The sequence below is a fragment of the Rhineura floridana genome, chromosome 1 (genome assembly GCF_030035675.1).
Source record: "Rhineura floridana isolate rRhiFlo1 chromosome 1, rRhiFlo1.hap2, whole genome shotgun sequence".
NCBI classification, from domain to species: Eukaryota; Metazoa; Chordata; class Lepidosauria; order Squamata; family Rhineuridae; genus Rhineura; species Rhineura floridana.
Window position 1 is genome coordinate 50,217,846 of NC_084480.1, and position 17,851 is coordinate 50,235,696.

The 17,851-nt window shown below is 40.9% G+C and overlaps 1 protein-coding gene across 2 annotated transcripts in view; it reads left to right on the forward strand.

The window, feature by feature from the left end:
- The window catches only part of MRPS27 (mitochondrial ribosomal protein S27), a 101,866-nt gene that overhangs the window by 1,782 nt on the left and 82,233 nt on the right, over positions 1-17,851 (forward strand). For both annotated transcript variants that reach the window (XM_061621255.1, XM_061621261.1), the window contains exon 2: positions 4,992-5,069. In XM_061621255.1, coding sequence (XP_061477239.1) covers positions 4,992-5,069 — 78 coding nt within the window. The remainder of the gene's footprint in view (positions 1-4,991; positions 5,070-17,851) is intronic.

Here is a 17,851-nt window from a genome sequence, read left to right on the forward strand (position 1 = left end):
TAGCATAATAAGCTATACAGAATGGTCTGATTCAGTATAAGGCAGCTTCCTATGTGCCGCAGTATTTTTATTTAGGTTGTGTTGTGTTGCCTTGCTTGATTCCAGTGCAAGAGCATTATCTACTGCCAGCCACTCTGCAGCCACTCAATACAATCAATTGCTAGTTGTAGAGGGAGAGACTACCTTTCTGTTTTTTAGTTTTTATTGATTGAGGATGGTATCCAACTTTGGCATACTCAGAGTAGGCTCACTGAAAACACAGGAAGCTGTCTTATATTGAGTAAAACCAATTCATCTAACTTTGTATTGTCTACACTGACTGACAGTGTCTCTCCAGGGTTTCAGACGGGGCATTGCCAACCTGATCTGGAGGTGTCAGGGATTGAACCAGGGCCTTTCTGCATACAAAGCAGATGCTCTAACACTGATCCCTTCCTCAGTGGATTTAACTAACTGAATGTGACATAGTTGGATCTCGTACTCAGTGTTGTCACTTTACTGAGTTTTAACTTTGTTATCTCAAATATGCTAACAAAAAAGAGGGATACAGTAGGGCCCCGCTTTTCAGTGTTTCACTAATACAGTGGCGCCAGCAGGACGATCAGCTGTAGCGCGGGGAGCTCGCGCACTACAACTGATGGCTGTCAGCTGGAGCGCGGTGGCTGGAATACAGTAGGGCCCCACTTTCTGGCGGTTTTCACTTTTCGGCAGGGGCCTGGAACATAGCTTGTCGTATGAGTGGGGCCCTACTGTATACACTTACTAAATAAATAACCAGGTTCTTTCCATTCCCCTCCCCCCATTAAGCAAAGCAGGGCCTTTGTTTTAATTCTTGCTCTGTTCTGGTTGTCAGTTTGTAAGACAATAACTCTGTTTAACATCTAAGATATCAGAATGACATTAGGTGCACGCATTCTCAGCAAATTCTACATTTTGAGTTTGGAGGTTTGATCCCCCCCCCCAGCACATGTCGTCAAAATTGCCCATACAACCCACTTCAGTGTGATATCTAAAGCAGTAAGACATTAGAATGAAAGTTATTGGGCTCTCAAGGCCACGTTTTGCATTTCAGCAACAAGCCCAGCTTGACTCCTGCACTCATACTTCATGCAGAATAGGAAATATATGAAATGCTATGCAATGCATATCACCCTTCAAAAATGTGATATTGCAACGAAGGTGGAGTGTGCATTCAGCATTATTTATTTATTTATTATATTTATATCCTGCCCTTTCTCCCAATAGGAGCCCAAGGTGGCAAACAAAAGCACTAAAAACACTTTAAAACATCATAAAAACAAACTTTAAAATATATTAAAACAACCATTAAAAACATATTAAAACAGAACATATTTAAAAATATTTTTAAAAAGCTTATTTTTTTTAAAAAAAGGTTTAAAAATATATTAAAAAGACACAGGCGCAGACTTGGATACTTAAAAGGCTTGTTGAAAAGGGAAGGTCTTCAGTAGACACTGAAAAGATAACAGAGATAGTGTCTGTCTAATATTTAAGGGGAGGGAATTCCCCTTTAGGGTAGGTGCCACTACACCAAAGGTCCATTTCCTATGTTGTGCTGAACGAACCTCCAGATAAGATGGTATCTGCAGTAGGTCCTCACCTGCAGAATGCAGTGATCGACTAGGTATATAAGGGATAAGATGGTCTTTCAGATATCCTGGGCCCAAGCTGTATAGGGCTTTGTACAGCAAGAATGGCACCTTGAACTTAGCCCGGTAGGTAATAGGTAGCCAGTGCAATTCTTTCAGCAGTGGGGTGGCATGCTGGCGATACCCTGCCCCAGTGAACAGTCTCACTGCCGCATTTTGCACCAGCTGCAGCTTCCAGACCAACCTCAAGGCTAGCTCCACAAAGAGTGCATTACAGTAATCCAGCCTGGAGGTTACCAGTGCATGGACAACAGTGGTCAGGCTATCCCAGTCCAGAAAGGGCCGCAGCTGTCTTACCAGCCGAATCTAATAAAAGGCACTCCTAGCCACGGAGGTCATCTGGTCCTCTAGCGACAAAGATGGATCCAGGAGCATCCCCAGACTATAGACCTGCTCTTTCAGAGGGAGTACAACCCCATTCAAAGCAGGCAATTGACCAATTATCCGAACTTGGGAACCACCAACCCACAGAGTCTCCATCTTGCTAGGATTCACAGTCAGTTTATTGACCCTCATGCAGCCCACCGCCGAGTCCAGGCAGCGGTTCAGGTCCTGCATGGCCTCTCCCGATTCAGATGTTACAGAGAAATAGAGCTGGGTATCGTCAGCGTATTGCTGACACCTCACCCCAAAACTCCTGATGACTGCTCCCAAGGGCTTCATATACAGTGCCATGAAAAAGTATTTGCCCCCTGTCTGATTTTATGTGTTGCATATTTTTGGCACTGAATGTTGTCAGATCTTGAACCAAAACCTAATATTAGAAAAAAAGGAACATGAGTGAACAAACAACACAAAATTTTGAAACCTATTTCATTTATTTATTAAAGAAAGTTAGGCAATACCCAATGCCCCTGTGTGAAAAAGTAATTGCCCCCCTATGATCTGAACCCAATGAAAGGGATTATTAGGGCCAGGTGTTTGAATACCTTGGTAAACAATCAGGCCTGATTTGGGCCAGCCCCGCCCAATATAAATCTGGCTAACTTTGGCCCTTGCCATCAGATTGAAGTTGCCAGCACACAGGTTTCAAAGCCACATCATGCCACGATCAAAAGAAATTCCTGAACACCTCTGGAAAATAGTTGTTGATGCATATCAGTCTGGAAAGGGTTACAATGCCATTTCAAAGGCTCTGGGTCTCCACTGAACCACAGTCAGAGCCGTAATGACAAAATGGAGAAAGTTTGGGACAGTAGTGAATCTTCCCAGGAGTGGCCGTCCTGCCAAAATCCCTCTAAGTAAGGCATAAAATCATCCAGGAAGTCACAAAGGATCCCACAACAACATCCAGGGATCTGCAAGCCTCTCTCACCTCAGCCAAGGTCAATGTTCATGACTCCACCATCAGAAAGACACTGTGCAAACATGGGGTTCATGGCAGAGTAGCAAGGCAGAAACCACTGCTCGCTAAGAAGAACATGAATGCTTGTCTAGAGTTTGCCAAAAAGCACCTGGATAATCCTCAAGAGTTCTAGAACAATGTAATATGCACAGATGAGTCAAAGATGGAATTTGTTTGGGTGAAATGGGCCCTGTTATGTCTGGCAAAAACCAAACACTGCATTCTACATGAAGAACCTTATACCAACAGTCAAGCATGGTGGTAGCAAAGTCATGGTTTGGGGATGCTTTGCTGCATCAGGACCTGGACAAGTTGCCATCATTGAAGGAACCATGAATTCTGCTTTGTCTCAGAGAATTCTACATGCAAATGTCAGGCCACCTGTCCGTCAGCTGAAGCTGAAGCACAGCTGGGTCATGCAGCAAGACGATCCGAAACACACAAGCAAGTCTACATCAGAATGGTTGAGGAAGAAGTTTAAGGTTTTTGAATGGCCTGGTCAAAGTCAAGACCTAAACCCCATTGAGATGTTGTGGCAGGACCTGAAAGGAGCAATTCATGCTCGAAAACCTACAAATGTCACTGAGTTAACACAGTTCTGCATGGAGGAGTGGGCCAAAATTCCACCACAGCGCTGTGAGAGACTGATCAGGAACTACAGGAAGCATTTGGTTGCAGTCATTGCCGCTAAAGGTGGCGTAACCAGCTTTTGAGTTTAAGGGGGCAATTACTTTTTCACCCGGGGTCATTGGGTGTTGCTTAATTTTCTATAATAAATAAAGGAAGTATCAAAATTTTGTGTTTGTTCACTCAGGTTCCCTTTTCTCTAATATTATATTTTGGTTCAAGATCTGACAACATTCAGTGCCAAAAATATGCAACAATGCAGAAAATCAGACGAGGCAAATACTTTTTCACAGCACTGCAGATCCAAGGGCTTCATATAGATTTACAAATCTATTTCATTACATGTACAAATTTCATTTTCATACTTTAGCTTGACCAACATACACAGGGCTAGGACTGAGCAAGGACTATCAAATAGTGTCTGATACTAGTTTTATTTTTGGAGGTGGCGTGCTTTCTATTCTAATATAGACATCTAGACAGATTTTTAATCAAGCTGCAGGAGGATTGTAGACAACAGCCTCAAATCCCCAAGTCTAGGACATATTTTCTCATCGGTTACCTATGTGAATGATGATGTACTCTTATTGTTGAAGGGGGACTTGCAGGAGTATAGTTCAAAGGTTAAAATGAGGCTGATGTTTGCTTTATACAATGGGAGAGCTCCCTCCAGAATAACATTCGGCAGCATCTCATTTCTCTGCTTTTGAATTCACCAGAATGTTGCTCATACCTACCTTTTGAAGATAACCCTTACAGCAACACATATATAACATGATATAACATGTATGAGAGAAATGAGAGTGTTCTTAAGGAGCTGATTTCTGCATCCAGGAAGATGTGACGTGTTGTTTCTGAATTCACTTAGAATCCAGGAACAGATAGTCCGAACTGTACAAAATTTTTATATTAACTGTAGGCATATTGATTTAAGATACTACTCTTCTGTTGCTTGAAAGGACTAGCTCGCATTTCACAACACCTTTCAGATGGAGAATAATATTTATGTGCTCCTGGTAATTACTGCACAATGTTCAGTGAATTACAAGATCAGTTGGAATTTTATGGAAATATAATTGATTATGTGATGAAGGGACACCTCTAAAACCATATTCAGTAGAGCTGACAGAGGCAGCTCAGGGTTTTAAATTCTACACAGTTTGGATTCCAAAGGATTATGGAAGTTAATGATTCTTGACATGTGGGCTGCTATGATGGCAATTTATTGCATTTAATTTAGAGAATGAAATGTATAAAAAGGAAGGTGACTAATAAAATGTTCATTTAGAGAAATTGAAACCTTTCTAAATGATCTTGCTTATATTGATCTTGATTCTTTTTTTAATTAGGTAAAAGATGTATTCTTTCGGCAGCATATGTGGACAGTTCAGCATGGGAACAAAGAGGAAAAGATGAGCAGAGCCTGGGTAAGGAAATACTTTGGAGTCTAAAATAATGATGAACTATTGTCTAAATTCACATTTGTTAGTGTTCTCCACCAGGTTTTCTCAAAGAAAGGTGCTTAACTTGTTGAGGTTGGGGTATGTGAGAACAGCGGGGAAAACTGTCCTTATGTTAAATTCCAGAGTACAAATCATGGTAGAACTTGTTGTAGCAGAAACAGTGACTCTTGCAGGTCATAGCTGCACGTTTGGGAATCCCGGAGCTACTACTCAAAATGGCATTCCTGTGTCATCCCCCCTCCCCCCCAAATAACGTTGCTTGGCTCAGGTTGTTCCTATCATGACTTTTCTGCATTTCCGCATTCCCACTCCAGGTCATTAGCTCTGCCTGGCAGGGGTACATTGTCACAAAGGTTAACTGTTAGTTCACATGATGGGAGAGAGTGAGAACTCATAGGAACAGTATTGTCAGCTCAGACTGGCAGCAGCTTTCCATGATTTTGGGCAGAGGTCTTTCACATCACCTGGTATCTGACCCTTTTCACTTGACATGACAGGATTTAAACTTGGGACCTTCAACACACAAAGCATGTGCTCTACCACTCAGCTGTGGTCTGGTCCCTTGACAAAGCGATGCTGTTGTTGGTGTGGTGTTCATAATGCATTGATCTGCCCTTAGAGACAGACAAATCCATTGTGACAGGAGCTGTCATAGGCAAGAGCTTACTTTATTTGATGTAGGCATTGTGGCTGAGTCCACATGTAATACTAAATCATGGATTTGCACTACATGGATGAGGTTAAGTGATCCTGAGAAAAGCTCTGGGCTCAATGTATAGCTCCTCCAACACCAAATCTTGGCCTAATATTACATATGAACGGGGGATCCTGGTTAAAAACAAACTGGTCAGGTTCAAACTAAGCTAATGTCAAACCAAAGTTTATGAAGCTGACTTATTAAACAAACTGTAATTTATTTTAAAGCAGGATTTCCAACTCATATGTAATGATAAGCTGAGATTCAATGAAACTAAAACTAATCTGTGTTGCTCTCTTCCCAGCTGCATGGGAGGAGGGAAGGGGAATCATGCAAGGCTGGTGCTCGCTTAGGTCTACATGGTGCTAAACCACGATTTAGTTTTATGTATGAACTAGCCAAATGTATCTGATCAAAAGCTCCTCCATAATTCAAATGTTAGTCTTTAAGGTTATGTTAGATCAGCGTTACCCAACCTTTTTCGACCCAACGCCCCTTTGCAAAATCTTTTTGTGCCCAATGCCCCCCTCAGATTAAGTATATGCCAGTGCTTCCTATTCTTCATCCATCCATAAAATACACGCAAGAAACAAATTGCAGATATAGGAGTTGTTTCTTATTTCACAAATCCTGAAAACATAAGCAAAAACTAATTAAGTTCACACAGTATGAACCAATAGAATACACTGTGTTACTTAACAACAAACTCATTCAGTTTACCGGCATCATTTCGTTAAACAAGTTCATTTAAACATCACAGAAACAACTGGTAGCTAGTGTGTCCCATTCCTGGAGAAAACCAGTGGATAACTGACTGTCTGCGTCACCCGTTTGCACATGGCACTCATCCGTTGGAAGAATGTGCCCTCCACCAATACACCCAGCTTATCAAACACTCTCTCGTGATTGGTTCCAACATCCCTCAAGACAGCATCGGAACATTACCTAGTGCCGGGACATGGCTAATATCCCCATTCCTTAATATGATACTGGCCGCTATTCAGAATTTCTTTGCTAAAGAGCACACACTATTTATAGTGTTATTTCCATGAACTGAGACTATTAAATACATTCTAACTGTGAACAAAACAGTTTAAAAATTAATGATTTGTGTATTAAATAAAATTAAACTTAAATGCTTCAACTGTCGCATCAGACCACCAAATGTCAACGCCCCTCTAATGAACCCAAACACCCCCCTAAAGTTTGTAGTCACACCAACACCCCCCTGAGAGGCTTTAACGCCCCCCCAGGGGGGCGCTACTGCCCACGTTGGGAATCGCTGTGTTAGATGATAGAGAACAAACATAGTGTAGTGGTTAGAGTGTTGGACTAGGACCTGGGAGACCAGGGTTCAAATCCCAACTCAGCCAGGAAGCTTGCTGGGTGACCTTGGGCCAGTCAAGTCTCTCAGCCTAACCTATCTCACCGCATTGTTGTGAGGAAAAAATGGAGAGGGAGGAGAACCATATATGCCACTTTGAGCTCCTTGGAGGGAAGGTGAGATATAAATAAATAAATAAAGTTCCCCATTTTTTTCCTTGAAGCAACATAGTCTCAGTGAAAGATATAGGATGGGCCAATTTATGACTACATTGTTCTTGTGTCCAGTACCAACAGCATGCTCAGCTTCATACACCAGCACGCCCACACAATCCATACAAGTGGCTTAATATTAAGCTGATACATTACCTCCAGCAATTTATATTGCTAGTGGCAATGACTGTGGGCCTTTTTATGATAGAAATTACCCCAAAGAGCTCTGGGCAGCTAGTGCACATTACCCTCCCTGCCTATAAGAACCCCATGAGGTAAGTTAAGCTGAGACATAGTGATTGCCTGAGAAGCACCTTGTGTGCTGTGTAGGTGATTTGAACCCATCTCCACCAGTCTGCCACATTATAGGTAATAAAAGTATTTTCCTACCGCAGGAGTGGCCGAAGTGGTGGGAGCCCTGCCCCCCTCCTGACAGCACCTTTGTTGCTGCTTACCTGGGCAGGGCAGGGGTGAGATTGGGACTGTGTGGGCACCAAATCTGGACTCTGCTAGTGTGTCTGCGCAGTCCCAACCTTGCTGCTGCCCTGCCTTCCCCTGTGTTAGCAGAAGCACTTGAATAATGCAGATGGAGTCCAGAGAAAAAATCCTGGTAAAACTTTACTGAACTAAACAGTATATAACATGAGCAGAAAGAAACAGAGGGGGTTTGCCTTTTTGACAGACTTTGTTCAGAGTTGGGAGACATTACATCAACGGTCCAGAAGAAAGCCCCTTCACATCTAGGCAATCTATCAGAGCATGCATTAGTAGAGATCATGCCACCTTTTCTAGTTGCCGTGCAGCACCTCCACCCCTCCCCTCTTGGCTAGTTGACTTTAATAATGACAACAAAATTAACCCTTACGTTACACACTGAATGATCTCTGCTGTTGCACGTCTAACACCTTGTATCATCCATATAAGCAGCAGTGACATTCCTGTTGGCTGGGCACTGTCCTATCATACCGACTGCTCCTGCACCCCAGTTCTCCATCCCTCTAAGGCAGTTTACATCAACATAAGCATAACAGAATGAACTACTACATTTAAATATTATGCAAAACTAAATAAGCATTCTCTTTTACCCTCAAATTGAAGTAGAGAACAAGACAGTCAAATCCCACAGATTGTTACGGCTAAAATATGATGTATTAAGCAATGATTTAGGCTGGAAGAATAAGGTAATAATCCAGCCATGAAGGAAAAATAGGCAGAAGACCTAGAAGACAAGCAACCAAGTCAGGACTTTGAATTGACAGAGAGCCTAAGAATCTCTTACCATACATGGAGTGAGAAATGCCAGATGTCTAAGCTGGATTTAGAAAAGGAAGAGGTACCAGAGATCATCTCGCAAACATACGTTGAATAATGGAATGGACCAAGGAATTTTAGAAGAAAATCAACTTGTGCTTCATAGATTACAGCAAAGCCTTTGATTGTGTAGATCAGCCTTTTTCAACCAGTGTGCCTCCAGATGTTGGACCACAACTCCCATCTTTCCTGACCATTGGCAATGCTGGCTGAGGCTGATGGGAGTTGTGGTCCAACAACATCTGGAGGCACACTGGTTGAAAAACGCTGGTGTAGATCATGAAAAACTATGGAATGCTTTCAAAGAAATGGGGGTGCCACAGCATTTGATTGTCCTGATGTGCAACCTATACTCTGGACAACAGGCTACTGTAAAGACAGGATATTGAGAAACCAATTGGTTCCCAGGTGGACAGGGTATGAGACAGGTGTATTTTATCACCCTGTTTGTTTAATCTGTAAGCAGAGAATATATGGACAGTGGGATTGGACCAAGATGAAGGAGGTGTGAAAACTGGAGGGAGAAATATCAATAATTTAAGATATGTATATACCACACTACTAGCAGAAACCAGTAATGATCTGAAATGAATGCTGATAAAAGTTAGAGGAAAGCACAAAAGCAGGACTACAGCTGAACGTCAAGACGACTAAAGTAATGACAACAGAAGATTTATATAACTTCAAAGTTGACAATGAGGACATTGAACTTATTTATTTATTTATTGCATTTATATACTGCCCGATAGCCAAAGCTCTCTGGGCAGTAAAAACAAATATACAAATTTAAAAAACACATTTTTTAAAAAAGCAATTTAAAAACTTGTCAAGGATTATCAATACCTTGGCACAGTCATTAACCAAAATTGAGACAATGGTCAAGAAATCAGAAGAAGGCTAGGACTCATGAAGGCACTATGAGAGAACTAGAAAAGGTCCTCAAATGCAAAGATGTATCACTGAACACTAAAGTCAGGATCATTCAGACCATGATATTCCCGATCTCTATATATGGACGTGAAAGTTGGACAGTGAAAACAGTGGATAAGAGAAAAGTCAACTCATTAGAAATGTGGTGTTGAAGGAGAGTTTTGCGCATACCATGGTTTTGCGCAAAACATGTAAAAATAATTGGGTGTTCGAACAAATTAAACCAGAACTATCACTAGAAGCTAAAATGATGAAACTGAGGTTATCATACTTTGGACACATAATGAGAAGACATGATTTACTAGAAAAGACGATAATGCTGGAAAAACAGGAGAAGAAAAAGAGGAAGACCCAACAAGAGATGGATTGATTCCATAAAGGAAGTCACAGACCTGAATTTACAAGATCTGAACAGGATGGTTTACAACAGATGCTACTATGCTGATTCATAAGGGCGCCATAAGCTGTAATTTACTTGAAGGCACATAACACACACACACACACACACACACACACACAGAATAGAGGCTGGGATAAATAAGTGGATGTGGAATGTAACAGTTCTGTCTATGATGAAAAAAATCTGGTTGGCCACTGTGAGAACAGGATGCTGGACTAGATGGGCCACTGGCCTGATCCAGCAGGCTCTTCTTATGTTCTTATGTTCTTAATCTGGCCTTTTCAGTTTGGAAACAACAATCCTGCAATATCTGTTATTTGAACACAAGATGGCACTGCTGCCATTGTGGATGGTGGTAGCTCTCAGTCAAGGGATGTATTATTTTTGTAACAATGGTCACTCAGGGAAGCTTCCCTATTGCACATGATGGTCGTAATCAGAGCTTGGAAAAGTTACTTTTTTGAACTACAGCTCCCATCAGCCTAATCCAGTGGCCATGTTGCCTAGGGCTGATGGGAGTTGTAGTTCAAAAAAGTAACTTTTCCAAGCTCTGGTCGTAATCTATGTAGGGAAAAAAATTGATGCTGTATGATTTTCACATATGTCAAGTGTGGGTGTTGCTGTGCTTCCCCATTTTCAGAAACCGCCATGCATTTTCTCATATGGATGGATGGGGAGTCACTCATGAAGTGACCTTAGGTGTGGATAAGTTTTCCCTTAGCACCATTTTAATGCCAATTTGTTCACAGCCATAGCAGTTAAAGCCTGCCTTTCATCACTCTTTTAAAGAACATTAAAATGGGTTGTGATTCTGAAATATGTTTGTGATTACACAAAAGGTTTGTTAATTTGGGGGTGGGGTGGGGAAAGAGAGGCAAAGATTAACATGGGATTTCTCCAGCGCTCTATATTGACAAAGGGGATGGAATGTGTAGGAAAGGACAAGCAAAATGAACCAAGAGCTGGAACAACTCTTCTGCGAGAAAATATTACCATGTCTGGGGCTTTTTAGTTTGGGGGGGAGGTTAGGGGGCAGGGAGGGAAGCTTGTAAAAACATGCCTTTTTGCCCAGGCTTTTCCTGACGTATAAGATTAGACCCTGTTTTTTATTTGCTTGAATCCCCGAATTCCTGTTTTTATATGATTTTACACTACTGTTTTACAGGTTTTATGTCTGTTTTTGTATTTGATTATTTTTAAATTGTTTTTATGTTGAAAACCACTTAGAGATTTTTATATATTAAGCAGTTTATAAATGCTTTAAAATAAATTAAGTAAATACGATAGAGATTTCTGAAATTAAGCAGGGAGTGGAAAAAGTAAAGGTTTTTTTCTCCCTTGTTCATAATACTAGACCCTGGGGTCATCTGTTGAAGCTGACTGATGGGAGATTCAGGATGGAAAAAAGCAAATGTTTCTTCAGCCAGCACGTAGTTAACCTATGGGTTTTTTTTATCACTGGATATTGTAATGGCCACCACCATGGATGGCTTTAAAAGGGAATTGGACACATTCCTGGAAGATAAGGCTATCAGTGGCTACTGGTTATATGTTATCTCCAGGATCAAAAGCAGCATGCCTCTTGAGTACAAAGAGGTGGGGAGCAATGAGGGAAGCCGCCCTCAAGTTCTGCTTTTGTGTTTCCATAGGCATTTGGTTGGCCACAATGGGAAACAGGATGCTGGGTTAGGTAGGTCTTTGGTCTGATCCAGCAGGGCTTTTCTTTTCTTCTTAATGGGTTGAGGACCCTGCCCGTTTACCATGTTTGAACTATCCCAAATCATCCACAAAAGAGTGGGTTAAATATATAAAGATTTAACTAGCCCAGTAAAACCTACACGTAAGATTTAAACAAATAAAAATAAAAAAAGAGAAATATGAGGTGGTGCATTGTTTTAATTCATAGATTCATAGTTTTATGAGTGATTCTAAAGTAGTTTTATGAAAAACCCATTTCTTGTTTAAAATACAGGGGGTATTTACTGTTTAACAGTGGGTTTTAAATGCCATATGAGTTTTTTATATGCACATTATACTATTTCTGTATTCCCATAGAATATCTGCAGAATACCCCTTTGTACTTGTGGTTTTTCCATTGTCCATTAGAAACTAAACTGAGACCACTGATTTATTTCAAAGAGGATACCAAGCAGCTATTATATAACAACCCTTTATTGATTGGTTCTGACCTGAGCTAGATTTCAACCAGCAATTTTTGGGAGGTGAAAAGCTTTATCCCTAGTTACTAGTCCCTTGAGTCACCCATTTGTAGGGAGCAGGAATTTTAAGTGGTAAAGCAAATTTCATCAATAGGCAATCTTAGATCTCATTATTTTGGAAGGTTATGCTTAGTTGCTGCATGGATGTCACTCTGAATTTAGAATTAATTAGGACTTCTTTGGCTGATTCATGAGATTTCCATACCACTTTCAGTAATTTGGGTTTTGTAGAAGGGCAATATATAACATGTTCCACTTGTATACATCCTAAGTTGTATAGACAGCAGAGCATGGCAGACAAAGATTGACTACTTTCTCCAAAGCAATTCTACTCACTTGACAGGACCTACCCAAACAGTTCCTGTTTGCTAGCAAAGAAGATTACTGTGTATAATGTCCTTTTTATTATTGGTCAGTATAAAACTAAGGTGTTTTTTTTTACTGTACTAGAAGTTGGGATGCTTAAAGAGTTAGATCTTGGGAAATCCTTATGCAAAATGACCTGATTCCCCACCTATTTGACTACGTAACGTGTTGATCAGAACGTAGCTATCTGCTAGATTTTGCCCTTCTCTGAATATTGTGACATAGTTCTCAGCAGTTTAAATGTATCAAAATATGCATTTAAATAATATTTAAGTTTGTATTTTGAACTGATTTTTTTTTAAATTGGCAGATTAATGTAGGAATGGAATTATGGATAGGAACACGGGAAGCTGCCATATTCTGAGTCAGACCACTGGTCCATCTAGCTCAATATTGTCTACATTGACTGTCAGTGGCTCTCCAGTATTTAGACAGTGTTCTCTCCCAGCCCTATCTGGAGATGTCAGGGATTGAACCTAGGTCCTTCTATGTGCAAAGCAGACGCTCTACCACTGAGCTATTGCCCTTCCTCTGAATAAAACAGGCTATATTAGATGGATAAAAACATGTAAAAGTGACATGAACTAGAAATAGACAGATTTGCCTATTAAGGAAGAGTGAACAAATAAGGTTTTGATTACACAGTTAACTGGGAGTAAACCCTGTTTTAACATAGTGGGACTTACTTTTGAGTAAATATGAATGAAATTGATTGATGAGAAAATTATCTAGATCAAGTGATCGGAAAACTTTCCATTTAATAGGGATTTACTTTTGCGTAAATATGAGTAAGATTGAGCATTCAGAAAATTATTTGCCTAGACTGAGTGATTGGAAAATTATTGGCTTGAAGATGTTATACCTTTTAGGCAAATAATTCTCACAACTGCTGGATGCATCTATTTTTGGACTTGCAAACTGATAAAATTGTTTGTGAGCTAGTATGCTTTATATTTCTCAGCATGGTTGAGTTCCAGTAGATATGCTCTTTTTAAAGAACTTGTTACTTCTGTTTATAAGCTGCTTTTTAACTCTAAAGTTCCCAAGGTGGCATTTAAAAAGGCATGCAGTAAACTCTAGAACAGTACAGCCATAAAACCAACAACAATCAAATTAAAAAAACTTGCAAGAGATGATATAAACACGTTGTTATGTGCCTTCAAGTCGATTACGACTTATGGCAACCCTATGAATCAGCGACCTCCAATAGCATCTATTATAAACCATCCTGTTCAGATCTTGTAAGTTCAGGTCTGTGACTTCCTTTATGGAATGAATCCATTTCTTGTTTTGTCTTCCTCTTTTTCTACTGCCTTCTGTTTTTCCCAGCGTTATTGTCTTTTCTAGTGAATCATGTCTTCTCATTATGCATCCAAAGTATGATAACCTCAGTTTCATCATTTTAGCTTCTAGTGATAGGTCTGGTTTAATTTGTTCGAGCACCCAATTATTTGTCTTTTTTGCGGTCCATGGTATGCACAAGACTCTCCTCCAACACCACATTTCAAATGAGTTGATTTTTCTCTTAGCCACTTTTTCCACTGTCTAACTTTCATATCCATACATAGAGATCGGGAATAACATGGTCTGAATGATCCTGACTTTAGTGTTCAGTGATACATCTTTGCATTTGAAGACCTTTTCTACTTCTCTCATAGTGCCTTCACGAGTCCTAACCTTCTTCTGATTTCTTGACATTGTCTCAATTTTGGTTAATGACTGTGCCAAGGTATTGATAATCCTTGACAAGTTCAATGTCCTCATTGTCAACTTTAAAGTTACATAAATCTTATGTTGTCCAGCAGGGTAGGTTGCAATCCTGTGAACACTTACCTGGGAGTCAATCAGTGAGATTTTCTTCTGAGTAAACATAGATAAGATTGCACTGTTAAAAAGCTTGACAAAATTTTAAAAAGCTTTTATCACTCTTCTAAAGAGTGTACAGTATATGTTTCCTGTGATTTTCTCCTCTCGGAAGGGAGTTCCAGAGGACAGGAGAAACTACTGGGAAGGCACTATTCTTATTAGATAATTGATTGATAGGTATTTGTCACCCACTCTTCACTGTAAGGTCCCAAGACAGGTTTCATCTAAAATAGATAATAGAATACAATAAAACAAAACAATCTTACCCCTAAATACCATACAATGCAATACATACACATCAACAAACTAGGCAATCTTGCCTTCTTCATGGCAGATCCTACAATACAGTTTCATCACAAGATCTTTAATCTCATTGAGTTCATATGGGAAAAGATGTTCCATCAGATATCGGGACCTGGGCTGTTTAGGACTCTATAAGTCAAAATCTTCTTGTAGATTTGGCTCAGAAACAAACCAAAAACCAGTGAAATGCTTACAAAATTGGTATACTTTGCTCTCTGCATTACAGCCCCAGACAATAAATAGGCCTTTTGGGCCAGCTGAAATTTCTCTCATTGGGGGCAGCCTCATGAAGTGCAAATTGCAATAGCCCAGCTGACAAGTACCAAAATGTGATGCATAGTAATTTCCTTATAATCCAGAAAGGGGTGCAAATTGTGTAACAGCCAAAGCTGATAGAATGTCCTCCTGGACTACAGCTTCCACATGAGCATGTCGGAGAAGGACCAGACCCAGGACTTCCAAACTAACAAACTATTGAAACTCTGTCTAAGATGGATATACTACTTTGTGGAGTTAGACTCCAATAATAAACACCTCTAGCCCCTTTTTAGGCATTCTGGATGGCATTCAATGCTGGTCAGAGTAGACCCATTGAAGTTAATAGACATCACTAACATAGGTTCATTAATTTCACTGGGTCTGCTCTGAGTAGGACTTAGCTGAATACTAAGTATCCAAAGTCCCTTCATGCTCCCAAAGAGTCAACAGAGTTACATCTCTCCCAAATTGTCCAACCTCAGTAGGAAATGAGATCAACATGGATCCAGAAAGTCTGCTTGACAAGACTCCAGGACACGTAGCCACCTATGCCATCAGCTTGGCCAGAAAGGTGAGGATGGAAAGTGGCCCATAATTATTCAAACCAGAAGTGTCCATGGTCTCTTTTTAGGTGGATTTTTCCCTAGCCCTTAAGGCAGCATTAATTTACTTCTGTAGCAAAATATTTCTATCCCTCCCTTCTACCCTGTAATAGGGCACTCAGGGCAGCTTACAAAAATAAAATCAAACACGTACATAATAAAATTGTAAATAATAAAATCACAAAACATTAAAATAAATTAAAATACATAAAATACAACTCTCCCTCTCTCTCTCCCTCCCTCTCTCTCTCTCTCTCTCTGCCCGGAAGCAAATCGGTAGCCAGTGGAGTCGATAAAGCACAGGGGTGATATGCTCCCTGCGCTGTGCTCCAGTTAACATTCTGGCTGCTGCATTTTCAACCAACTGTAATTTCCGAACTGTTTTCAAAGGCAGCCCCACATAGAGTGTATTATAGTAATCAAGCCTCGATATCACCAATGCATGTGTCACTGTGGCCAAGTCAACTGCCTCTACGAATGGACGCAGCTGGTAGACCAGTTTGAGTTGGCCAAAAGTACTCCTGGCTACCGCAGCCACCTAATATTCAAGCAGCAGGGCAGGATTCAGGAGGACTCCCAAACTGCAGACCTGCTCCTTCAAGGGGAGTGCAACCCCATCCAGAACAGGTTGCAACCCTGTCCCTGGTGCAGTTTTTCCCTTGACCAGCAGTACTTCTGTCTTGTCTGGATTAAGTTTCAGTTTGTTAGCCCACATCCAGCCCTTCACAGCCTCCAGGCACCGGTTTAGGATGAGCACTCCCTCCCTGCAATCAGGTGGTAGGGAGAGATAGAGCTGAGTGTCATCAGCATATTGATGACATTGTACTCCAAATCTCCTGATGACCTCTCCCAGTGGTTTCATATAAATGTTAAAGAGCATGGGAGACAAAATGGAACCTTGCGGTACCCCCAACGGCCAGGGGTCGAGCAGTCTCCCAGCACCACCTTCTGGGTCCTGTCCATCAGGTCGGACTGGAGTCACCGTAAAACAGTGCCTCCCAATCCCATCCCAGCTAGACGGCCCAGAAGGACACCATGGTCGATCGTATCGAAGGCCACCGAGAGGTCCAGCAGCACCAACAGGGATGCACTCCCCCTGTCTGATGCCCGGCGTAGGTCATTAAGCAGGGTGACCAAGGCAGTCTCTGTCCCATGACTAGGCCTGAAGCCTGATTGAAAAGGGTCTAGACCAGTCTTTCCCAACCAGTGTGCCTCCAGATGTTGTTGGACCACAATTCCCATCTTTCCTGACCATTGGCAATGAGGCTGAGGTTGATGGGTGTTGTGGTCCAACAATATCTGGAGGCACACTGGTTGGGGAAGGCTGGTCTAGATAATCCAATTCATCCAGGGAAACTTGGAGCTGAGCAGCCACTACCCTTTCAATCACCTTGCCCCAAAAGGGAAGATTAGAGACTGGGCGAAAGTTGTTAAAATTTGCAGGGTCTAATGAAGGCTTTTTTAACAGAGGTCTTATCACAGCCTCCTTCAACAATGTTGGCATAGAACCTTCCCTTAGGGAATTCCCTTCCTGTTGACATTAGGTAGACACCTTCATTGTACTCCTTTCATCACCTGCTAAAAACATTTTTGTTTAGGCAAGCCTATCCAGGTATGTAGAAGCTATTGTGTTTTTTTATCTGTAACTCATTGTTGGCTTTATTATTTTGAATGTTTTTAAATGCCTGTCTTTAACTGTTTTTGCCAATAATTTTATTGTTTTAATTCTTTCTGTAAACTGCTTTGAGATTATTTACAATAAAGCAGTATATAAATACATAAATAAATTTTGGAGTCACTGTGGCCCTTGGGTCTCTCTCTACTTTTAATCTGCCTTATACTGACTCAGTCCATTTGGTACCATCTAGTTCAGTACTGATGACATGGGCTAGCATTGACTCTCCAGGATTCCATGGAATAATCTTTTCCAGAAACTGAATTTTGGTCCTTTGCATGCAAAGTGATGAGGAACTTCACTCACCCAACCCAAAATTCAGAATCGTGCCACTTTATGCTGTCTTGCAACTGTTTATACTTGTTTTTATAGTTATTGGATTTTAAAGGGATTTATTTCTTATTGTGAGCTGCCTTGGTTCCCAGTCGGCAGCCCTACCTCACAGGGTTGTTGGAAAGAAGCCATTTATATACACACACACTGGAGAAGTAAAAATACATACACTCCATATAATACTTTATTGTCAAAACCAGTTAGTCATTGCAGAACTTATTTTTTAAAAAAATCAGTATTAGTTTCCTAC